The 26,965-nt window shown below is 35.1% G+C and overlaps 1 protein-coding gene across 1 annotated transcript; it reads right to left on the minus strand.

The window, feature by feature from the left end:
* Nucleotides 1-11: 11 nt before the first annotated feature.
* LOC124171135 (diacylglycerol kinase epsilon) lies at nt 12-26,636 on the minus strand (the record flags this gene model as incomplete). Its single annotated transcript, XM_046550276.1, has 11 exons — nt 12-4,914; nt 10,006-10,142; nt 12,290-12,467; nt 13,221-13,389; nt 15,360-15,505; nt 15,807-16,024; nt 19,060-19,204; nt 23,458-23,588; nt 26,030-26,201; nt 26,316-26,409; nt 26,560-26,636. Coding segments are annotated over 11 exons (1,590 nt in total), but the record flags the coding sequence as incomplete, so codon positions are not given.
* Nucleotides 26,637-26,965: the final 329 nt, after the last annotated feature.

A 26,965-nucleotide genomic window follows, 5' to 3' on the forward strand; every position in this document is an offset into this window, starting at 1 on the left:
AATTTTTCATGTTGACAAAGAGTAGGCACAATTTATTTGGCAGGAGTTGATTACTCTAATTTACACAGAAATATACATTTTCTGTTTCAAGTGCCTCACTGTAGATAAAACAACATTTTTACTCTTTACTCATACATGAAGCAATAATGCCGGTACAATAAAGCCAAAAATGTGGCTCTAAATGATAATAATGCCTAATTCCAACTTGGCATGTAGCCCAAGGATGTTTATTCATTTAAGTTAAAGCTGATTCATACACAACCGTTATTGTCACTTAATATTTTAAATAATTTTACAAGTTTTCATCCAAAAGAGATTTCATATGCATAAACCACATGTTTTTAAAAGGAAATTGGGATTTTCCAAAGCCTCCAAAAAAATCAAAACCAAAAAAATCATAAACCTGCTCTATCTCTTTTTAAATTACTATCAAAGTGCTTTCATTGTAGTACCTAACCATATATGACAATATGTCAAACATATGTTATTCATTTGATAACAAGGCAAAGGTGTAACACCCAACCATTTCAAAATTGAATGAAAATCATTCAACAAGTACACTGATAAATGTCCTCCTTATAAAATAAGCCACAAACAAACCTTCCGTTTAATGGATACTTTGCCACATCTTGTGACTGCAAGCATCTTTCATCATCTGACATCAATCATCTCACTTTTTCCACAAACAAGCCTTGATACTCCCCTGTGAAGTGGAGGTACTTCCCAGTCACCTTGAAAGATGGGTGATCCAGGGTAGGTCCTATGGCCCACCCCCTCCAAATCCCCTGGCTACACCCATGCCCCTAGCTGTAAGTTCACAAAACATTGTCATTTATAGTACAGATAACGCAATAATCTTTTAGTAAAAACCATTAGGTTACTTACACTTATATTAAGTGACAGTTTAACACATAAATTCCACATTACATGTGTTATTTCAATTCAATTGTGAGACAATAAAATACATTTCTTTGGGTAACATGAGGATCAAGGAGATGATTACTCCATTAAATACTTAAAATAGCCAATTACGCAACTCTGCCAATAAAGTACATGACTGCCATTCATTATAATAAGCATTCTTAACATTACATGCATATAAAGACAACCAACAACAACTATATGTTGTTACGTGCAAACTTTGGCATTTACTCCATTTTCCATCCACTATGCAGTAGAAATACGTCCTCTATTTAGATACCTTCGCCTCGTATTCAAAAAAATGAGAACTAACAGAGAAACCTTGATGATTTAGTGTTCATCAGAAAATTATCTTAATCCTTGGTTCACCAGATTCCTCAGACAGTTATGAGTGGGCATGTATTTAGCAAAATAGCACTCATCTTAATAATCAAGAACATTTGCACAGGCAAAAAAATATGAGACATGAAAAGATCTCATAGCAAACAATATTTAAATACCCTTATTTTCACAGTCTAGGAATGCTTTTCAAAATACACTATGAACTCCAAAAAAACACACCATGAAATAAATACACACCATGAAATAAATACACACCAGAACATGTTTCTCATACATCACTTCCCTTCATCTTCAGTAAAAATATGATAATTATAATATGGACAGGTATTTCTCAGAGGGGCTTATGTTAAAAAACGGAAGTGAAAGACAATCACCTTTATTTTTTAAAAGGAATTTGAATAACTGTCAGAAGGAACTGGTTGGAACTCAGCAAATCTGTTCATTTCATTCTCAGTAAAAACGTAACTGAGATGTCACAATAATTAGAATTTATATTTTACAATAGGATTTTTGGGACAATGAATAATCCAGCATACATTCAGAAAATAGACTATAGGAATAGGAAAAAAATAGCGCAATTTGCATATGCACCCACAAAACCTTGTTTTGCTGTAATTAAACCCTTTTATAAGATCTAAAATGCAAATGAAACGAAAATTATAATGCATAAGTGTTAATACAAGTATAACCACCAAAGAGCCAAAATCATAAACCATTCCTCATACCACCTATTTTTTCATTTCTTTCTTCTTTAAAATACCATTCTTGCAAAGATCTAATGTAAGAGACTTTTATTTCTCTCCGGACTTAGGAAAAGATGGCTTATCTTAAAATCAGAAGCTAAGTCCTGCATTCGGGTACCATCTAAGTACAATGTAATTCTGAATACAATACTGTGCTTGCATGTGCTACATATTTGTCCATTCTATTCGATGCTAGGATGATTTTTTTCAAAAACTGCAGCCTTAAGGATTCAATATTAATCATTACAAATTATTATTTCAAAAATTATTTTCCAAGCACAAGTCCAAAAGGAGGTCTCAGATTCATGCAAGCACAGATCATGAAAATTCTTTCACAAAATGTTACTCTTCAAAATATATACATACTACCAAAGTTGCTATGTATTGCACTCAACATTTCTTGCATCCACACTAATGCAATGAAGGAATTAGACTTATTTAAACATTATTCAAAATTAGAAATTGCTCAATGACCATGTGAACGAGATATACTCCGGAATGAATGAGTGTATGTTTATCTATCTTTGTATTCCCTGAATATGAAAAAATCAAATCAACTCTACCATTCACAACTGAAAGCCCATTAAGGGAAATGGCAGCAGAATTTTTAAGTCCAGCATCACCAGTTGTTCAAATATTAGCATAAAGCCTCTTTGGCAACAAACATAATATAGTTAGAATTTCATTTATCACAGTCCCATCATTCCATTTCTCACACAATAAATATACATCAAGATGATGATGAGGAACTACAAATCCAAGTAGCTCTGAGGAAAAGGCAGAAACCTAGAAATTCTTTGGCACAGTTAACAAAATGAATATCAACAGATGAGAGAAACAGTGCATATTCCAGAAATATTGGACTAAGACACCGTGTAATTTTCATTATCAGTAAAATCCCGTTATATACTTTGAAATTTGTAAAAATGAGATGCTTAAAGAAACATTTATTCACTTGCAAAATTTATACTGAGAATATAAATTGAACTTCTACATTCATCGTTCTGTTTTGTTTCTTAAACTACTGGCTGTAAAATATATTGCCTGAAAGCCAGTAAGCACATAAAAATTATCTCATGTCAGTATAATCAAATTATTGCATTGAATTACAGCTATGTATAGTAAAATCGGTATTCCATTTTATATCGTCTAATGGGTTATTCCTTTGTAATCAAAGAATTCCACCAAAATCTATTCACAAAACCAGCCATTCTTGAAAGCAATGTAGCAACTACATTAGTAATTACATAATTAGCACAGAAAATTTTGAAAATTTTTGAAAAATATTTTCACAAAAGTAAAACCCCTTTTCCCAATAAACTAAATAATTTGCTGAACATGAACATATTTCATTTGTGACACTTTATACCATGGATAACCATGAATTAGAATTTTACTTAAGTTACACATTATGGTCAACCAATTTTAATGATAGAGAAAAAATACAACCATTATGTATTTCAATGAAATAGGCTCTTCATGAAGAAAGCATATTATAGAAACAGAAGTCAATACCACAACAAAAATGACTGTGGATGAATTATCTATAATCTTTGACTATTGGACTGAATTTTCCCCCCTCAGGCTGTACAACGTTGGCTTAAATGTACCGTTATAAGAAAATTGATAGTCATTTTCATTCATAAACTAGAAAGTCGAAGGATGAAGATGGAATGAGAGAGACAATTAATACCAAAAGTCTATGCTGTGGGACTTTTGTTGTCCTATTTCGCAGACAAGTTCATTCAGTCCCAATATCGCAATTCATAAAAACATTCGGCAGATATTAGGGAAAGAGAAATTGCAAAGATACATAAATCCTCCCTTTTCAGCCACTCTCCCATTAGTTTAAAATATATTTTCAATAATTTCAACTGTATCATACGGAAATCTAGCCTTTAAAGGAATATAAGGACTTATTGTACTCAAGAGAATGCTTTCTTAGCAATCTACTGCACTCATTTCTTCTAAAAATTAATTTTCTATCATAAAAATTTGGGTATGAATAAATACAATTTTGGCCATCTTATGATGCAGCTTTAGAAAGAAAGATAGTACATAAGTGCTACAAAAGTACCAAAAATGTACTCCACAGAGGAAAGAACTCTTCCATGACACGACCTTTGGTCCCATTTTCCCTGATTCTAAAAATGTGTTTAAAAGAAGTTCAAACAACTCAATCACTCAATTCTCTGAAAACACCATTCTACATTATTTCATAAAGAGAGAACAGGATCAACAACAAAAAAGTCCCGTAAAGTCACCCACCATTATTGATATGAAATGATGTAAAACATCAGCTTTAACCAATGCCCTTCTCTACACCTCTTATCCACCAAAAACAACAGCATCTAAAAGAGATGAGTACTGGAATGCGGAGGTAAATAGACTAGATAATCCACCATTCTCATCTCATTGCTGTGATTTGTCATCTCCAAACCCAGGCCTCGCACCAGTTTCTTAAAGCATTTACACACAGAAGAAATCAAAACACAGTAGAGAATTATTAAATCCAATTATAGTAAATATTTTTGGTATGATAGCGAACTCTTATTTCAAAATCCTAATTTAAACATCATCATGACACCCAACTGTCAAATTCAAAATAACGAGATTTTACTGAAAATTAATACTGCATATGAGTTAAAAGTTAAAATCACAGAGTGAAATAATTAAAAGATCATGACTAATAAGAGAATCCTGAACATTATTACATAACCCTTCTTCTCTTCTACTAGTACATAATGTTGGAAAGAGGAATGACATCTGAATATAACAAGAGTCCTCAAAGAGGTTCATTGACTTGCAAAACCAGAGCCTGGTTGTGCAGTGCAATGTCAAATTCAGCAGGTGGTTGCTCCCATGGCTCACCATCTACCTGCATAGGAGCCTGTGCCTTCAATTTTATCTGCCAAAAAAGAAATAATGTTTTAATTGAGGGTATATGCTTCAACAATAATGATCACATAATTTTGACCTCAAAATATACATGCGTACATATGTATATATAATAGGCTCTTGAACTTATGTTGGCCCGCCATAATTCAAAATGATCAGGCTTACCCATTTAAAAGATTAAAAAGGTAACAATACACTTGTTTTAATTAACATAATTTTATATCTCCCATTTGTATAAATCAACAATGTAACTATTAATTGACAGGAGTCCATTGTTAATTTGGGATGGATGGATTCAGGATTCTTTTCAGACCTGGGGGGGTGTGCTTGAATCGCTCGGGATTAATTCCGGCACGGAATAATCCCGATCTCTCATTCCGTGTCGGAATCTTTTTGCTTGGGATTTGGTGGGCTTGAAATTTTCTAGCCGATTGTCGGTTTCGAGTGTTGCTATCTAGATTCAACCCGAGCGATAGACGTGGCAATGTCGGGTTGAGGACGTAAATACGGCCGTTGTTAACGCGGAACCTACAAATATTTACAAAACAATCGACAGCAGAAATTCAGATACCGCTGATATAAATTAATACAACTAAACAACATAAGGAAATACTTCTTCAATTTGTGAAGGTTAGTAACTGGAACCAATTTTGATTCTATTGCTTGTAATATATAATGTTTTATATCAGTGTTTACTTTTCAGAAAATGAAAGCATAAACAACGGAAAACTAAAAAATAATTTTACTGCCAAAGGTGGAGCAATGCATTGGCAGGAGGTGACGCTGAAACCAGCTGAAACTTAAAGAATATATGAGGTTATGGGAGTAGTGGAGTAAGGAAAGAATGAAAATTGAATGAATGTATGTATCGCGAAGTAAAAACTTATCATTTTCAACCACAAATCATCGACACAGCTTCTCACAATTTTGTAAGTGCTGTATAACTTTTTCGCCTTATAAATAATAAAATAGATTCGGTTAATGAAGTGTTACGCATATTTTTGTTTGGCGATAATTTTAATAGTTTTGAATGGAACAATGTATCAGTATCATGAGTGATATATCTTTTTGCAGTCTTCGCAAGATATGCATAAATATGCTTCCAAGGGCAAAGCAGCCGCCCTATCAAAAGATGTAATCTCCACCGCGAGTGGAGCTCCAGTAGCTCAATATTTCCAGAGGCGGGTGGCTGATATAATAAGCGCAAATGCAATACTTGGCTATTTCAATGTTAACGAGTCAGTGATTTTTTATGAGGTGAGGTTTTTTTAAAGTTATCCTTTGAATAATAATTTTCTATACACAATGTTATTACCTTAATACTATTCCAAAAATTGGTATTAATAGTGTAAAATCATATGATACCTACTATGTAATTTAATAATTTAATACTCTAAATATTAACATTACGAACTTAAAAACCCTCATTGCCCTTTTTAAAAATATTATATTATTTACAAAATATTTTATTTCAGATACCAACACCAGTGTAGAGTAATTGAAAGACTTCCAGAGAAGCCACTGTTACTACAGGAAAAAAGTATTCTACCCGAAGTGAAGCAACTAGAGGAAACAAAAAAAAATTAATGCGAAATTGCTTAGATTGGAAAGGGAGGAACTAAAACTAGTAAACATGGAGGCCAAGATCGACAAAATTAATTTTTAGTTGTCAAACTTTGTATTTGATTATTTGTGTTTAATATAATAATTTAATTCTACCATTGAAATATTTCATATGAATACCTCTCCTATAACCAATAACTAAATTGATGAATTCTTCTCGGATTCTCAGCCAGGTTAATTCTGTCGTATAAGCCAACGCTTCGAGAGACGACTTTTCTCCCATTTTCAAGGTCGTGTTACTATTTGAAAGTCCAATTTCACAAAATTTCACCTGGCTGAGAACCCGAGATGAATTCATCAAAGAATCATCAATATCAAAGAATTCATCAATAGTATTCACCCGGAGAAATTAAAATCGTTTAATAACTAATTTGTTTACCTCCATCCAAATTGCATTCTCATGATAATCATAAATATTAACCTTAATAACTATTCCCCTATTAATATTCTTTAAAAATTAGTATATTCATACTAGCAGGGTTAAAAAGAGTAAAAATAAATTAGGATTACTACTAGGGAAGGTGAAATTAAATGAAATCTCTAGATTGAATAAGATTTTTTTTATTTCAACCACTTGAAATACAGTATGCAATAGCATTTTATTAATTAATCTAGACTCCTTGAACCCAAAAAAGGCATTTTTGTCACAACTTTCAGTGAATATTAGGCTTCTGTCCATTATAGATACGTTATTTTGTTTCAATCCACATTTGTTAACTTTGAAGGTAAGCATAAATAACGAGAACTCTTCCAAGTAACTTTCGGCGTCCAAAAATTACTAAATGCACCTTCAAGTACATCCTTTGATTTCGTTCAGCAGCAACAGGAAACATAGTTAACCACAGCACACAGACATTCGATATTCGTGCCAGGTTCTTCAACGCGTACAGTGGTGCTTTCAAGCATGTTAATTTATATGGTCTTCGAAAATTAACATAATGTTTCTGGATGTACTACATCACACGCGCAGCCGCGTATGTAGTGCAAAAATCTGAAATTGCATCATAACCTGAAGTTATGGCAATGAATATGCTTTTAAAATTTAGGAAACTCAAAGAATTCAAGATGAAGGGACTTAATTAGGTTAATAAAATTTAATCATAGGCACATTACCCTGATAGGATTTCAGCAAAAATGTTACTCGCCTTAGTTTCTACCGAAAGCGATGAGGATATTCCTTCGGAATGACATCTGTGAGAGATTCAGTCAAATCTCTTGTCAATACCTTCGAGAGACAAAGAGGGCTCTTAAATTCGCCGTCGCTCACATTGAAGGAATCCTCTGTTTCCCTGAAGTATCTCCTTCGTCCAAAAACTTCACCTTCTTCCTATTCTAATTCTCTCATCAACCGCAAATAAACCATAACATCCGCCATATTGTTCAAGATTTCGACACGGAATTATAATCTCACCTAACTACGACCACTCGACTTTCATTCCGGCACGGAATCAGCAGATCCCGAGCAATATTCATCTCGAGCGTTTCAAGCACACCAAATCACATTCCATATCGAAATTTTCCGGGCGAGTCCTTGGTTACGTATCGGAATTTATCTCGAGCGATTCAAGCACACCCCCCCCTGGATCTGGATCAGATCCTAGACTTTTTTCTTCGGATATTTTTGGATTCAAATGCATTTTCGAATTCCTGCCATAAAATGAAGTAATTATTCAAGTTTCTTATGAGTACATACCATCAAAGGAATGCTTGTTAGATTTACATACACATTTTAATATTTTTACAGATTAAAAATCATTTTTATAAGCTTTCAAATAATTTTTTTTAATGATAAAATCTTTACACGATCAGGATCTATACTGCGACACTTGCTTTTGGAAATGAAAATAGGTTTCAATCTTCGGATTAACCATTGACTGAATTTAAATATTCCTCACATAAGTTTCACCCAAATTTTGTCACTTTCTCATCACATAATGACTTGTCTTTCACCCGCAAATGCTTCAGTTGTGGTGAGGTGGATTTTGCACTTCCTCACGATAGCTTCATGTCACAGTGCACGCACATGGTTCTCATTAAGTCAATAAAAATGTTTCTACAGAATGAAAGACATTCGTAATTGGTGTATCATTAAATTAAATTGAAACTGCCCTATATGCAACACAACAATGTTTAGAACAACATTAGAATCACGTGCGATAAGTTGCGGGAACAGAACGAGACAACCACTCAGCGAGATGAAGTGGTTGGCAGCAGAAGAAATTAAAAGATAGGTGGAGGGGAAGGAGAGTGCTCCCCCTGTCTTTCAACAAATAAGGCTACAAATGAGAAAGTCAAAGACAAACATGTCAGATCTTGCTATTTGTGACGTCGTTGCCTTCAAAGCAAAGCTGGGCGACCTATGTGATATATACAGTTGGCGTTTCCAGGCCGTATTTTCCTGTTTGACGGTACTGATGCCATGCCTGTTTCTTGGAAAATTGTGCCATTTGGACAATGTTGAATATTGGTACAGCCTTGTTATCACTAAAAAAAACTTTGTTTCAATCAATTTGAGCTTAAAAAAACCTAAATATGTATGCATGTTAGGAATGAAATGCATTTGGTCTCATTCTTTTTGGAATCTCGTGCACGTCATCCAATTGCTGAAAACAATCGACACATCTTTGGGTCCAGTAAGTCACTCACCTACCATTTTTTATCCAGAAATGTAAAATTGAAGTAGGTAAGATGAAAAAGGTCAGCGGGTGAGATGGGGTTACGATGAAACATGCTTCCATTGCTCTTGTGTAACTTGTTATTTTCCTTTGAAGATAATGATTTATGGACTGTGTGGTCTCGGAAAGGAAAAAAAATATCAGAGGCATGGGGTGATGGAGGGCCAAGGGTGTTTTATTTATAATCTGTGACGTAGTCACTTTGGCATGATTGTTATCCTATGGCATTGAGATTCTCCCGATGGTTGTTCAATCTCTTAGTAAGAATCACACTACATGCCTGATGTATTTTGTCGTAAAAATTTCCATGGCCGGAATTCTGTGGCAAAACCCCTACTAGAGCTTTTACTCAAAATGTTTCATGAGAAAGACAAGCATCATAGTGCAACGGCACACGCGAAGGTAGGATCGGAACTCTTTCCAATCCCTTGTATGGGACCCAGCATTCACTGAAGCATAAATTTAAAATTTCGGATCCAGATCAGATGCCTTCAGCAAATTTTTGATCCAAAGTAGCTGATGAAGGGCAATATCCGCAGATATTTGGACCCGTGGTATCCGATCTGACCATCCATATTGTTAATCTTTGGTGAAAACTAGGTAGTTTTCTATCAGGGTTGTTTCTTATGCCTATGGATTTCTACAATCTTTAGATATAAAGAAATTATTATGTAATACAGTGGATTTACGCAACATAAAATTCACACATCACAAAAAACTAATGTGATGCAAGATTACAATCAATATGAATCAATGAAAACTGAACTTCAATGCTTAGTTGAAATAGACAAATAAATACTAACCTTAACAGAAGATGCTTGGCCTATACGGATTGGCTCAGACAAGCCAACCTGTAACTGTGCTATATGGAAAGAGGAATGGACAGCCATAATTTCCAGCTTTCCATCACTAAAGTCCTGGACTGGAGCCGTGTCACAACCTGATTGGAATATAAGTGAATCTGAGCATTAAAAAAATGTGGCATTTACTTTCAAAAATTAAAATCTTTCATAGCCGAAATTCAATGGCTTCACCAATGAAGTAGCACACTATGGATGGATAGCAAATTCATTTATAATTCAAATAGCATCTGTCATGAACATACTACAGGCATCCCCCGAGTTACGTATGTCTCGACTTACGTAAATCCGTACTTACGTAAGCGATAACCGTATTTCAAATGATTACGTTAATTTTCGAATGCGAGCGCGAAGAAGTAGATATTCGCTCGTACAACCTATGGTAGAAAAAATATCGAATAGTTATAGAGTTTTTTACGTGCTAAAAATAACAAAGTGACCCATTTTTGTCATTCCTCGAAGGAAATTTCATTAATTTCTGTAGAAAAATCGCTTATAAATCCCAAGTCAGCAATCAACGTGAAAATTTGCAGTTCTAGCGATGGATGTGGTGGCGTATGTGGTTGCGCTCATTTCTTTACGATACAACTTGTTATACAGCAATCTCTGAAGCGCCAACGCAAAGGTTCGACTTACGTAAATTTCGACTTACGCATAGTCTGCCGGAACGCATCTCTTACGTAACTCGGGGGATGCCTGTACTAGATATTTTGGGTTCTCTACTCCCTGCTTTTCAAAGAACAATCATACTTCCTTCTTAACTACAAAAGAATTTGATTTCTTGATTTTGAAAGCCATTTTCTGCCAATTTTTTTACTTACTTCTGAATATATAATCAGTTTTCATCTTCAACGATTTTCTGTGTCTGAATATAAAAGATGAATAGGATTTTCATGAAATGCGGAGAAACTGAAAGATTCCAGAATTTCTTTACAAAAAAAGACTGTGATGAAGGGAACACATACATTGGAGCATTCAAATCCATCCAACAATTTCTAACAGGAGAAGCCGTCCGATAAAAACATTATCTTTGAAACACACCACTGTTATTACAGATTTGCTTCACACTACAGTTTAAATTAGAGATGACTCAAATACATACTCAGGCAAGGAAAGGGGTACAATTTTGAATTCCCAACAATGAAGGTGGATCAAGCTTTTTTAATTACAAAAAATTAGTAATATTCAGTCATTACAACAAGTACTATTTTTTTTGTAGTGAGGAATTTCATACTTGCTGTAAGCCATGATCAAAAGCAAATAAAAAGCAAAGGAATTATATGATATCAATACAATACAATAAAGCTGTTTTGAAAGTAATGCAGAAAATAAGTCACCAAAATAGTTTATTTTTAATGGGAAGGTAATTTTCCCTGCCAACAAAGCAATGGATGTATCTGAGTCAATCGCTGAATTATAAAGATTAAAATGGACTTTCTGCACTTCTCAAATCTCTCTTAATTACATTAGGTGTCATCATTTTACCAATATTAGCTATCTAAATAGTTTTGAAATATAATTTATGAAATCATCAAAGAGGAAAATCTAGGATTTTATATTGGATGGAATACTAAATATGATCCAATGCCATATTAAGTAATAAGCAGTCCGATGTTATTGCCAAATTTCTTGCCACCCATCATTAAATACTGAACAATATTTCAATATCTATCTACAGACCCAAATTCTGGCACTTTTAAAACCCTGACTATCATACCTCCCGAAATGAAGAAGACAAAGAAAACTCGTTTCTGAGAAACCTTTTATGTTGTAAGGCAGGATCTGATACATACATAATTGTTTTTTTCAAAGGTGAAATTGCAACTATTAGCCATTTGTATGAAAAAGCCAAGATAACTCCTTCCCATTACTAACAGAGTGAGCAAGAATTTGAAGACTTAAAAGACATGTCATGCTAAACCTTTACATAGTACAGTAAATAGCCTTATCAGTTAGATATTGTGCATTCATAAATTCTTTTCTTCTGCAATTCTTACTAAGAAGACTACAGAAGAAAGCATTATGAACAATCAGGCCTATAAGGTCCATTTTTTTAGACAATGTTGCAGTCTTCACAGCACAGAAATGATGTTGACTGGAGTAAATGTGATGCCGTTAACATGAATAGAGTGATAATTAATGGAAATCTTATTCACGGCATGCAATCATATTTTTTTGATAAAAAAATCTTTACACTGAATTGAAATGAGATCTTTTTTATACTTGCCTGAACCCATTGCCCATGGACGGACTCCACCTCCCCATGACTGAATGTTGAGTATTACAAGTGCCTCCACAGGAGGGAGAACAGCAAGCTTTCCATCAATGTACACTTCCAACTGTTTATCCAAGTCTCTACACCCATGCTCCATCACTTCCCGAGTGCCATAAGTGAGGTACAAAAACTGTGACAAAAATAAGAAGAAACCATTGATTATGTTGGTAAAGCAACAAAATAAACCTGAATGAGTTAAAATTATTTCATCAATTTTGATTGAACATCATATGTAGTATGTATCATACTAATGAATAATATACTTTCTTTCTGGAAAATGCAGAGCACTCATTTGAAAGAAGGAATCTTTTTTTGGGAAATTTTTCCTGAGGAATTCACTATTATTTTCAAATATACACATTGAATAGCAATACCCACCCTATATAACAAATTTTAAGTTTATTTCATATAAAATTTATTTCAGGAGATTTTCAAATACATACTAAGATAATTTCTTTCGCGGTTTTTCCCATTTTCTACTTAATCCTCTTAGTGCCACGGGCTGATACATCAGCTCTTGCTTTACAGGTGAAAACTGCCACTATCCGATATATCAGCTTGAGCGTGGACTGGATTTAAAATCATAATAAGTTAGTACATTTTGTTTTATTTTTTATCCAATGTATTAGAATATTATTACCAACTAATGATTCCTTGATAATGAAATAAAATAAAGCATTACATTGATACCCAAAAAGTTACTCCATATTGTGTTTCTTCATAAAGTGCTAAAAAAATTCTTAAATTTACGATGACAATTTTTGAGAGTACATACCACCAAATTTCAGTTGCACTATTTCAAACCATTAACATACAAGAATACAGTTCATCATTTATTTCCATTAGCATTCACTTTGATTCTGCTATGCTTCATTCAACTTACTCTGTTGAAAAATCTGCTACTAAATATGTAAAATGGAGATTCTCTGGCTCGGTGGAAGTTGAGAGTGACTTGGGCATCAACACCAATACTCATATAATTGTACATGAACATTTCTTTCAAAGGGTGGTGCATGGGTAGATGGCGCATTGGGTGAATAGTAACTTTCCACCTGAAAAATTACATTAAAAAAAAGCCACATAAGTAATACGTACACTTTTTTTAGGTAACATTAACACTATTCCTATTCAACTTACATCAGTTGAAAATTTTTCAGTTATGTATATGTGCATATATATTACTACAAAACTAACATAAACATAGTTTCCATCAATGTGGATATAATGCATATTATCCATTTAAGTAGAGTCACTTTCGAAAGCCAGCCCACAAAACCGGCGAAGCTATATCAATCATTTTTCTAAGTCAACCTTCATGTATTGCTCGTGCATTCCAAGTCAACTGTAAGTCCATATGACATGATTGGCTTGTGTTAATTGTGCAAATGGACCAATTTACCCACACCAAGAGGCACAAGCATGATTTCAGAGATATAAATACGTAGAACTCCAGGGATGCCGACTTACAAAAAATATTGGGGACGCCCAAACCGGGGATCTTGCCCCGTGAAATTTTTTACGTAGAGAATTTTAAGTTTTTTAACCATTTAAGAAGAGTCATTTGATTAACATTAGAACCCTGACAACTCAAATCTTGATATCTGGAGAGACTGGGGAAAATTGACAAGGCTGACACAAATAACAAATTTTTGAGGGGGTTCGGGCCCCCTCAGGCCCCATGAAGTCGGTGCCACAGTAGAACTCTTGTGAACCCCCTCCCACAGCCAAAACATTCCACTTCAAAGAAAGTCTTGAAGAACACATGGTTTTCCTGTGGGTTGTGCAATACACGAAGGAGATAAAAAACCACGATATATCCCAGGGTCGTCAGGAAACGGAAAACAGCACACTAATATAATTTTCATCCCATTGCAAAGATAATGCTACAATATTTTTCAACTCTGCATTGAGAATGATAACAAGTGAAGTATCAGTTACTTCCTAAGTTTGAGTTTTTTTCAAAATGCAAGTAGTGTAAACACTAAAAATAACCACAAACTTCCATCCTAGAAACATAAAAAAGATATACTGCCATAGAGGAAGAATTTTTATTTTTACCAGAAAAAAAACAGGTAAAGCAGTTATTTTGTGAGAGAAGTGAGACAGGATTATTTTAAGATAACATTTTTTTCGGATGAACGTTCCCATGAGAATTACTTTCAAGATAAACATTATCTACTTTTTTTACCAGAGGAAGTTATGAGATATTTATGGATAGTGAAGAAAACAACATGTTTTTTCATTCCAATGCACCTTCCCCCTTTCTTTACATAAAAAATTAGATGTTTTGCAAAAGCCAAAAATGTTTAGAGACAAATTTAATGAAGATTTAGAAAGAATAATCATTGGCCATTCGGAATTTTTTCCAATGTTTTTCCTAATTTGGGGAAATTAGTCAGCAAGCAGTTTTCAGTATATTTTAAGCAGACTGCTGGAATAAAATGAAAGATAAAAAAACATAGTAAACTTTGTTCACCACATAAGATTAATATATAATTCAGAGCTTTTGGTTCTAATAATACAAGGAAATACATGTAATAGCATGGGATTTTTCCCATTTTTATTAGAACTATTTTTCCTGAACATATTCTTTGCACATTTGTGTCTTCAAATATTTTTGTAAATATCAGTATTTTTGGGAAACTTAAAAAGTATATACACATGAACAAAAATAATAAAAGTTTCTAAGAAAAGAAATATGTACCACCAATGTCATTTTTTCTCTCATTCCTGGTGCTACAGCTGTGAGTGATGAATTCTAACGCTCGATCTAAAATGGCAACTGTATACTTCACCTCCAAAGCAAATAGCAAGGTAAAGGAAATATTACACCCACGCTTCTGAAAGTATTGGTGAAATGACATTCAAAATTGCAATGCCTAACAATTAATATGTCAAATTTTCTTCGTATTCCGTTACCAAGTATGTAATTATCACTTGTTTAGTTTTGTTCCACATAATGAATTACCAACATTCCACAGTATTTTCCCAAATGAATAACACATCTTTGAGTACAACTTACCTGTCTAACGAAACCTCAGTCGCATTCTCCAGTTGCTCCATCACTACAGTAGGATCTAAATCTGAAGTATGAGTCCTTCCCCAACCAAGTACTTGCGAGAGATCATTTCCAGTCCCCAATGGAATAATGCCTACAGATGGTGGTACCTAAAATACAATAACAATAAATTTTGCTACCTTGATAGGTGCTGGATCACTAAGGTCTACACATTTCACAATAATATCACAATTATTCAGAACATTTTCTGATGAGCACTTACACTTAGCTCTAATATCTGTTCTTACTTACAGGAAAATGTCAAGAAATAGTTACTTGAATGAGGCAGTAAATAATTCAAAAATTGCACATAATAGAAAAAAATTGACAGTATTCCAGAATTTCCATGATCAAAAAACAACTTCCCTATAGGACCACTTGATAGAAAGGAAAGCAACCTAACTAGCTTACCTTCAACTGGAGGGAATCAATTGCATTCAAAACCCATCCAACTGTCCCATCTCCTCCAGCAACCAAGACTTGTGCTTTCACAGAACCTAGCAAAGAACACCACTGGAGTGCAGCCACTGGTGTGCAACCACAGAGATCTACCACTTGGGCAGGATTGAGAAATCTTCGGAAAAGAGACATTATCCTTTCACCATCATTATTCCCAGATTTCCTGTTTGCTGAAATGAAGAGCCAACATCAGATTTATTGATAGGTATTTGGATTCGATATCGCTAACTATTTCAAATACTAAATTCGCATAAGTAGCAATGTCATTGACATAGAAGTATCCAAAAGGGATGAACTGAAAGATATAACCCCCATCTAATTGTATTTAATGCACCAAAGAATATAAACAGCTTCACAAACACTCAACACGGAAACTGAAGTGATACTGTGCTCTACCAATCTCTGATTGCAACTAAAGTTCATCCCAATGCATAAAAAGTCTCCTCTGGCCCCAAGTAAATGAGAAAAATCCAATTCAATGTATTTCTCCATGAGGAATCAAATGAAGTAGGTTCAGAATGCCAATATTGTTTGTACGCTCAAAGATTTACAGAAAAAACTTTTGAACTGATGAAGATAAAGTGTAAAATGTAAAATAGAGCACAAATTTGTAAAACACAAGGTTTTTTAAAGGTGACTCAGTCAAAATTTGTTTTTCTGAACTTCATTTGGTGTACCTAATAAGTCTGTACTTATTTTGGATTTTCATTCTAGGCTCAAATTCTGTATATTAATCTGCTACACCCTTTAGTGAATTCAATATTAATTTCAACTTCTGATGTTTAACAGTAGAAAATTTCATGTGGGTGAATTTGTGAAAAGGTGCTCTAAAGGTTACATCAAAGCAGTTTTCGCAATAATTTGGGCACTTTTAATATTCTAAAAAGGCATCAGCATACTTTGGCTGGTACTCCTAAGGTGAAAAAAAAACACTGAGCAAGAGCTAAGAAGTGATGATGTGCCTTTAAGGGCCAATGGTGGTGGCACAGCCCAGTGATACTCACATTAGCACAAATGAATGATAGTCACTTATAGGAGGAGAAGGAATGGTCAGAATTTCTCACTGAAAGGCATCCCCACTTATTCAGAAATTATTATTATTCAGTTTAACCTGATTGCCCAAAAGCCTGATCGATTTTCATGAGAAATGTTATATTTGTCACCCTAGTAAAAAAATTTTGTTCCTTCTAAAAAACTCCGAGCATGAGTCAATTTATAATCATCATCATCATTATTGGTCAGCAATCCTGAGATTGCTTTGAAACAGCTCTGCACTAAAATCTCCTATCAGGTAATATTTTCAGTCCCATATAATTCTACTCCACTTCTTCACTTGCTCTTATATTTTATTCAAGGTCTTACTATCCCATTCTTGCCATCTACTTGTCCTTCTACAATAGTCTTCATCAGGCTATCATGTCTCAATATATGGCTGATTATGTTGTTTTGTCTTCCGATTAAGGTTTTCATTAGACTTCTCTTCCCTTATACAGTCTAAGAGGCACACCCTTATTTTCAGCTGCTTTTTCCAGGAAAAAAGTGAGCCTCTTACATGAGTCCATACAGTAATGTGTAGGCAACTATTTGCCTGTGTTCTGTGCAGAATTCAATATTAACCTTTCTCTTCTTTCATTTCCTAAGTCATATTTTCCAGTTATTCTTCCATCTTGACCATCACAGACAACAGCATTTCAAATACCCAAAACAATAAGATTTTCCTATTCTCTTACCTACTTGATTACTTCAGTGAAATCTTGGTAGATGTCTTCTACTTTTTCATCATCATAATCTGATGTAGGTATGTAAACCTCCACCATTGCAGTAGCTACAGGTACTCCAGCACTATGGGTTCAGTTTCTTTCTTAGCCATTACTGGCCTCTCATTACACTGCAGCAATCTGGTGCTCTTTCTAAGCATTATACCCACCTTAGCATTACCATATAGCATTCCCATGTGTATCATTCCGTAGATTTCATTCCAATAATCTTCTTCTTCAGGCCACTCCATTTTGCTAATTCCAAATAGATTGAGGTTCATTCTTCACATCTCTACCTTCAAGTTTTTCAATTTACCACAAGTACAAAGTACTCTAACATTCCATGTCCCTATCCTTAACATTCTATAACCTTTGACCAATCTACCCTCTCGAGTAGTCCCCACCTGGAGAATCAAATGGAAAACTTGTTTACCAACAGAATACTTTACGAGAGAATTCCATCAAATCATGATATAAAAATGACTGGAATTGATGTCTCCATGTTCCTGGGCTTCACCGCGTGGATTTTTCTTTATGACGACAGTTTCTCCGGTATTCCAACCGGCGTCTTCAGGTCGATGTCATCGACCTGAAGACGCCGGTTGGAATACCGGAGAAACTGTCGTCATAAAGAAAAATCCACGCGGTGAAGCCCAGGAACATGGAGACATCATCTAGACAACGCCGCGGAAAACTACGCATCAATGACTGGAATTGTTGCAACTCCCCAGGATAATAATGCAGTGCTTACACCTTGCCTTTCACATCGCCAAATTATAGCTATTTAAGGAACTGTTACAATGTCCATAACGAAATATGTGTCACTGTAGTGACCAATATCATCTCCACCTTTAGACACATGAAAAAGAGTAATTGCCCTCTATGCCAGGTGATGAGAGGCATTATAGTTGGTAGCCTCAACTCGCCATCTTCACAGTTTTTGATATCATTTCAATGGACTACCTAACCCAAGGAGAGATCAATACCCCTTAGATCCCCATCGCTTTTTGTCCACAACTGATAATTCAACCTATAAACTCATTTATCTTGTAGCTAACCTCTATACCTAGAGCTCCACCCACCAACCATAACCCAATGGACTCACTAAGTGGCTTTAAGTTTAGCCATGAGTATATCTGCTAAATTTATGAAAGCATCTTCAATCTACTTGAACATCAAGCAACAGTGCAACCCACAATGGACCTCTGTATAGTGGACTTCCTTAAAACCAAGTTGCCATTTTCCCAGTCCCGTAGAATTTTTATACAGAGGTTTTACCCCAACCACTAATATAACATGGATTATCAAACCTTGAGATAATGTTCAGTCAATATGAGAAAATGCACTTGTATTTTTCAACAACATTACACATTTCAAATTTAATCCTGCAAAATTATCCTAAATAAAACCCCTGAAAATAGATCTTAACAGCATTAAAATATTTTTACCTAAAACTATCAAAGGGGACCAGTCTGGCCATGCAGGGGGCTTTAATTCTTGCAGAGTGAGCCTCCTACTAATTCGTCGACCTCTTCTAGTAGATACAGATGTAGGTGGGACAATAAAGCTTCGAAAATTGCCATAATCACACACCTGAAATAGCAAAAATTTAGAGAATGCAATGAAATCGTTTGAGATCATGACATCAACAGTCATCATGGGTAAGTGGCAACTGTTTCTACAACAATTTTTCCAAAATAAAACCTTATTACACACAAATGCATGTTTCATCTTTCAGTGAATTATTTTCAACTTGACAAAAGGTACATGTTCAAATCAAAACAGAACAGTAAATTTATACCGGAAGTGAAAGTTTTATAATATTCCAAAAACTAAAGGAATGGAAAACGTTGCCCAAATTTCCAACAGATAACATAGCCCAACAGTTAAAACATGATCTATCAGTTATAAGCTTTAAATATCACAAGAAAATCAACCCACCCATAGAAAAAATACAACAAAAAAATGTTTGCAGTACACTAAATTGAGGATACTGGAATTATGAGCAAGCTGTAAAATAAAACCATTTTCTAATTAAATACATATAACTTAAGAATTTCTTTCAAAAAACATGTATGCAGAGAAAAAATTAACGATAAGTGCGAACAAAAACAAGATGATATTACATATAATGCTGACAGAAAAGGAGGAAAGTTCTCTACTAAAAGAAAAAGATCAAATACATGAGTGTCCATTATTCTAAATAGAAACCTCATGCCAAGAATCAAGCATGCACAAATTCATAACTAATCCCACATGATTACAGCTTCAATACATTTCATCCCATGCACCACCTCAGAGCATCTCCTTAGCCTCATTCTAAACTCTGTTCATTTCATCTTTGTGGGTGAGCTGGTGTGGCTAACGCAAGTCGGGGCAGGGGTGCAGCTTGGAACTAAGGCTAGGGGAGGCTTTAGGCGCAATACACTGGTCTGTCATAGGGTATGGAATACCTGCCAGGGTAAGCGGGTAGTGGGACCCTCCCATAGAATTTTTTTTTAAATAAATGGTTCAAAATGGTGAGTTTTACGCCCTTCTGAGAGATATTTGATCAATATATACACTTTTCTATAAGTAATATCAAGCCAATTTAGTGAAATGGATTAAACTTAAAAATTTCTCTGAGCTCTGGTTTTATCCCCCAAGACCCTCGCTGTGCCACTGAGTAGGGGTGAGGGGAGGAAAGGTTTCTCGACATGTAACTTTCCCTTTGCCAATCATCAGACAGCAGACATGGCCTAGCGCTTCAGAACTTCAGTTGCTCTCCGACCTCTGTATTGTTAACATCGTGAATTGGCTTGTGGAACAGTGTTGCCAAACCTCACGCATTTTCCGAGTATATCTTTAGGTGTGCCCTCCACCAACCGTGTCTCATTCAGCCTGGTAGCTTAGAATGCCAACGGCTTCTGTGAAGAGATTATCCTTAATATCTTCCAAATAAGTGGGTACATTGTCTCAGCAACAGGCCAAAAATACCTGCAGCCACCCATAATTCGTAGATTTTCAGTGACAAACTAGGGCGGCAATATACATATGGCAACGTTAAGTTTGCTCCTGCCCTAATTCTCGGTACTATGTAATATTTTTCATTAACCAAATTTGAGTATTCACATAAAGCAGACTCCCGATTATCCGGCTGCGGTTTATCCGTGCATGTTTATCTAACTTATGTGTGCACTTTTTCGATGTTCTCCATGATCTTTCAAAAAAATTAAAATGATACAAAAACAATGGGATATTGGCAATTTAATGCTAGGCTACACCGGGCTTATTACTTCTATTTGAATTCCCTTCTTTAATGGAATTATTTTACTTACTTGCTGACAAGGAAAGTTTCAAGTCTACTAGGACGTCTGCTCTAGCAGTGCTGACGACGATCAGCGGCAGGAAAATAACTCTAGATTAATTTTTACAGATTCTTCAATGTTTAACCTATCGTAAATTAGGAAAAATGTTATGAAAGATCTTTAATTTCATATTTCATATCGTAAATTCGCAATTATTGCCGTGGCCTCACATGCGGTTGAATACGGCCCACTGGAACCGGAGAGTTCATTGCACTCGGGGATGTTTATGCAGCAACGAGTCAAGGTCAAACTGGAGACCAAGGGAATAGTAGAAGTGAAGGCAGCAAGGGAAGTGGAAGTAGCGATAGCATGAGTCATAGGTGGGCACTCGCCTGTGAAGACAATTTTCATGATGGCTATGCACGATGGAGTGATTGCGTGCCCATTGCCTTCACAAGAGTTCCGTATCCCTGTTTTCCAAGCATCGTGGTGTGCGATCATGCTCAGTGATCACAGATCCGCATCCCGCAGCAGTTACATCCTGGACAATCTGCGCGAGACGCGACTATGTGGCATGGTGCCTGACACTGTAGTTTCAAACATCGCAAAGTGGTTTTGAAGCATTCGCGGCAACCACTTTTTGGATCCATGATCTTACAGCCACGGATGCGTGGTTTTCAGAGACCAGGTATGACACGGAGCAGTAGGAATGCGAGTACAATCACGTTTTCGCTGCTAAAAAGATCGCGGTCGGGAAAAGAAAGCTCTTAATGATTCTGGAAAGCAATCTAAAATAAAAGACGATTTGCATAGATATTTAATCGTTTGGTTTATATGAATTATGAAAATCAAATGATATTCATGTGAGAGTTTGGATTATTCGTGATTTCCGATTATTTGTGCTGCCTCTCCCTATCATCAGCCCGGATAATCGGGAGTATGCTGTAGTTTAATTAACTTGAGAAAGAATTGAAGTTCAGTTCACATTACGACAGTAATATTATGAGAATATCTGAGCATGCACATTCTTTCAATGTTTATCTTCCCAATTAATCTCAGCTTCTTCAAGACTCAACAACCTATGCAAGAAATGCACCACTGTGCATTTTCTCAGTTTTGAAGAGCACTCTAAAATTTCCAGCCTTACCTGTGAAGTTCAAATGTTTATATCCAGCAAGATCATTTATTAAAAATATTGCTTAAAAAACTGCTAAGGCCTACTATAAACACTTTGCCCGCAAACATACTAGAGGCACATCAATTTCATCCATATACATTTGAGCGAAATAAATAAATATCTGAGATGATAAAATTAGCAAAACAAACCATATGTGCACATGGAATGACACCAGAGACAAATGCCATTGGGCAAATCTACAAATAAGAGACTGAGATATTTTCAATACTAGTTGTTGGAGGCTAACGTTAGGGATCAAGTTAACATAAAACATAAGAAATGCATAAGCAAAAGGAGTCCCCTTAGGAATGCAGTGGGATGCATTCACGAGCCAGATACAACTCAAAGAGATAAGAAGGGGAGAGTGTGGAGTACAAATCAGTTAAAGTCAGCTTCCACTGGCAAATTTATGATGATTTGAGAGGACCAGTCAGTCTTCTGAAGATATCAAAAATTACAGTAAAACCTATTTATAATGAACCTACATAGAGAAAAATCTCATTACAAAGCATTGCCTCCCAAGCCCCTCCCGTATTTAACGCAGAGCAGAAAACCTCCTGTAATGAACGTACATGGGAATTGGGTTAGTGTTGTGGCTAAAGTGCTGTCTTCCCACTTCATGGGTACTTTGTGGAGGGCACATAAAGGTATAGCACTCGTCGGATCGGATGCTCAGCCATCGTCCCCTTTATGCCTTCCATTACAAGCAGGCTAATGTGATGGCGGGTTTCTCTCCACCCTTCCTTGCCTTCCCTTAAGGTACTGATGACCTCGGTAGTCAGTCACCTCCAAACATTAACCTATGTATTTTTGAAAACTCCAAAAATAATTTCCCAAGCCATCCCTATTAAAACCATAACTACATAATACATGATATCTATTATACATTCTATGTAGATAAGCATAGCTTACAGGATAAACCACTTCAATGTCTCTTCAAACAGCTGAAATTGAAACAGGCATTAAAATACAACAAATTACCAGAACATAAACCCAAAAAACAGCCATTATATACAATAAAAATGATTTCTGGATGGTTCTGAGTGACACTGTAACAGCAAGGTCATTAGGGTTAAATAACTATGTCCACAGAACTTCTAAATAATTCAGTAGAGCCAACATGCACAATAAAATTAAATAAAAAAAAATAATGGATCAAGCACAGATAGTAACCTAAGAGAATATCAGGCCAGCATCCATAAGTAGATTAAAGGGTTATTTACTTAATATAAAAGAAACAAAATTAGAGATAGTTTTTCTGTTTGAAAGATAATGATATTACAGATCAATGACTATGCAGTAAGAACTTTATTACTAAATTACAATGCAGCAAGCACTAAAACACAAGTGATAATAAATGTGATTCAACAGATTCGGCAAACCTCAGTAAACTTTTTGCGACAAGAAGCATGGACTGTTCTCTGGCACCAACAACACTGGTAGTCCACTAGTCCTGGCTCAACCCCACATTCTTCATCACAAACCACACATACAGATGCCAGGGGTAAGTTTCCTAAATAGAAAACCAATTCCAAAACCGCATTAAGGGACAGATGAAACAAAAATTTCAAGATTGATCCAGGGACACCCTTATACAGCAGAGGCACTCATTCAGTGATCCATTAATAGTTACTAATTCAACAATATGCAAACTTAGATAATGTAAAAAAAGCTGAAATGCAATTTAAGTTACCTATATTTTTCATGAATAGAAAAACTGAATCAATAGCAGTGACATTGGTATATTTCACATTATAGAAAAAGTTATTTTGATAAAAGTTTGAAGTAGCATACATATGTAGTTGGTTAATTTTTATGTACATATTTATATTTCACATTTCATTAAAAATTTTCTATTGTTAATCTATCAATAAATTTTTTAACAAGGCTAGACTCGAAAATTTTCCATTAAGAAGAAATTTAAATGGAAAAAGAGAAACAGTATCAAACATTAATAACAGCAGTATGAATTTAAAGTAATAAAATTTCAGCTCAGTCTTCATGGAAATTTTTTTATTTATTTTTTATACCTTGAATGCCTGGCAATGGGTACAACCATCCCTAAATGATAAATTTGAACACTCTTGCAACTAAAATTTCAAAGTTAGCATTTATAAAAACTCTCCTAGTTAGCACAATAAAGGATTTCTCAGTCTTAAAAATTTATGATGGAGCAGCTGAAATTGGGAAATCATACATGGTCATTTTACACATATGCAACTTCTCATCAACAAATATATTCATTTTGACAATCACAATGATAATATGCAGACATAGATGCTCTGAATATAGGGATACAGCTTACTCATTCCTCCCTAATAAAATAAATAGGCCAAGAGAAAGATAAAAAAGGTACTCAAATATGAGAGATAGAATTAATTTTAAAAATATAAGTGCAAAAAGACATTCCAGTTAAAGTAAAGGCATAGAGTAAGTGCAGACTTACTCTATGGTAAAACATTTAAAAAGTTCTATGAAACCATACAGTTATTCCTTACGCAATCACAAGATGAAATTGAACCACACTTCTGCAATAAACAATATCGAACTTCATAGAAAACATTTCCGGATTTGAGAAACCTTGACCTGGCCACAATGCAATTTCTAAAACAAACACAAAAATCATTTGATACAACACAAACAAATTTAAATTCTGGAAGACAGTGAAAAACTTAGTCAAAATGAATATGATAATATGAAACATTGTCATGATATCAATGCCCATATAAAAATAAACAATCAGTGTATTTATACATTGGTAGGGCAAGGATGTAAAGCTTACATGGGTGAAGCCAGAGAATTTGGCTGAGAGGGGACCATGGTACCCAGGGCTACCCACGCTCAAGGCAGTCTGGGAGGTAACCCCATTTCGAAAGGGGGTGTTTCTTCCCCAGAAGTATTCTAAAGATAACCCCCTCAGAGTGTAAATTGAGCATAATTTCTGATGACATTTTACATGAGTAGGTAATACTGAAATTTTTTATACACTCAAATTATTTTGGGGGGTTTAAGGCACCACCGGCATCCCCAAGCTAAACCGATGCTTATGCAGATTGGTGCTTTGCAGTGCTGAAACATGGATGCAGAGGAAGGAGAATAAGAGTAGCCTGTCTGAGATGTGAGAAGGGAGGAGAATTTTGAAGGTGAGTTGCATGAATAGGAAAAGGAAAGAGGACATATGGTGAATAACAATGAAAACCTGGTTAAGAAGATGGGAAAGACACAGAAAGCATGGATGCAACACTTACTAAGTAGAGAGGGTATGCTAAAACAGTGGAAATCCTAAAAAAAAAGGAGCACATATGTGATGAGTATAACCTGGAAGAAACACTGCTTCGCTTAGATCATCATCCCGTGGAAGTCTACACAAAGAACAAATACAAAAATGTTGATGAACAAACCATTATGTACTTGGAATCACTCTATAAATCGTTAAGTGTTTAGACTTGACAGGAAGTGTCACTTTTTCCATCCTATGTAAAATTGCCTTTACATATAGAAGTTATACACTGTCTCCTATCCCCTTTTTATTACCAGAAATGCTACAGCTGATACCATAAACATTCTTCCCCATCCCAATCTCCATAAAGTTCTTATTGCTTCTTCCACTTGTGTCTTCTTTCTCATATATTCGCAAAGACCTTCTTTTTAAGATATCTATTGAAGGTGCATCTATTTCTGAAAAGTGCACATACTATGCAAAACTTTTGCTAAGTATTTACTTACAATAATGAAGAATTTTTAAAATAAAATATAATTTAAATTGTGCCCCCAACACACCAAATTCATAAAACTTAGGGTTGTAACATTAGGGTTGTCGACGAAATATTCACATGCATCTATTTTATTGCCAACAATTAACCGATTATATTGTAAAATGAAAGCAGAGCAAACAACTAATACGAGCAAGCGAAAAGGCAAAAGGAAGTGAGGAACAATGAAAAAATATATCACCTTTGATCCAATGATGTTTCATTAGAGTCTTATCGCTGCAACTAACAGACTTGCATTTAAGAAGCTTATTGGCATTTTTGATGCAGGTAGTATCAGCGTAAACGCCACAGCAATCACAGTACGCTCCTTCACCCGTTGTAATCAAGGATTCGCAAATGCTGCAATATGAAGGCTGCCAAGGAAATGTAGGTATTTTACTATTATTACACTTAGAAACAATGATTACGGTACAGCACTTCATATAATAATAATACCACTTTTTCACAATGAAGCATCCATCACATACCTTGGAAAACAAGCTGGAGAAACACCAACTATGTTTCTTTGAAAGATCCCGTATTGGAACATAAGAGTCTTTGATAAAATGTTTCACTACCGCGCTGGCTCCAAGGAAAATGAAGATGGTAAAGAAAATGGATAAAAGCACGGAAACGGTACGGTCATCCCAAAATAGCAAAAGCGGCCACATTTTGACTACAATTATTGCGTAAAAATTCAAATGAATCTGAAAGATCGATTTCTTTCATTACCCAATGGAAACTATAATGCATAAATACCGGTTATTAGCTAACTCGGCGAGAAGTATTGAATGGAACCATAACTGCGATACGGGAAACAATAATCACAGATTTGATTTCCTGGAAACCTTGGACGAAGACATAAAATTTCACTTCCTGATCGATGACATAATGTTGCTCCAAAAGAAATTTAAAATATTGACGAACAGTCAGAGCAGCGAAGTACCTTCCAAGAGACACAATTCCATAACTTCATATCCAGGCATTTAATATCTGTGCTACGAAGTTCATCAATAAAATAACTTTTGCTCTTCCTGATAAACATACTTCAAAAGGGTTATTTTAATCACAAAACGATTCAATATAGAAAAATATATACCGCGTACCACGCATTTCGGGTCTACCCTTCAGATGTTTA

Source organism: Ischnura elegans, chromosome 1, assembly GCF_921293095.1.
Source record: "Ischnura elegans chromosome 1, ioIscEleg1.1, whole genome shotgun sequence".
In the NCBI taxonomy this organism is placed as follows: Eukaryota; Metazoa; Arthropoda; class Insecta; order Odonata; family Coenagrionidae; genus Ischnura; species Ischnura elegans.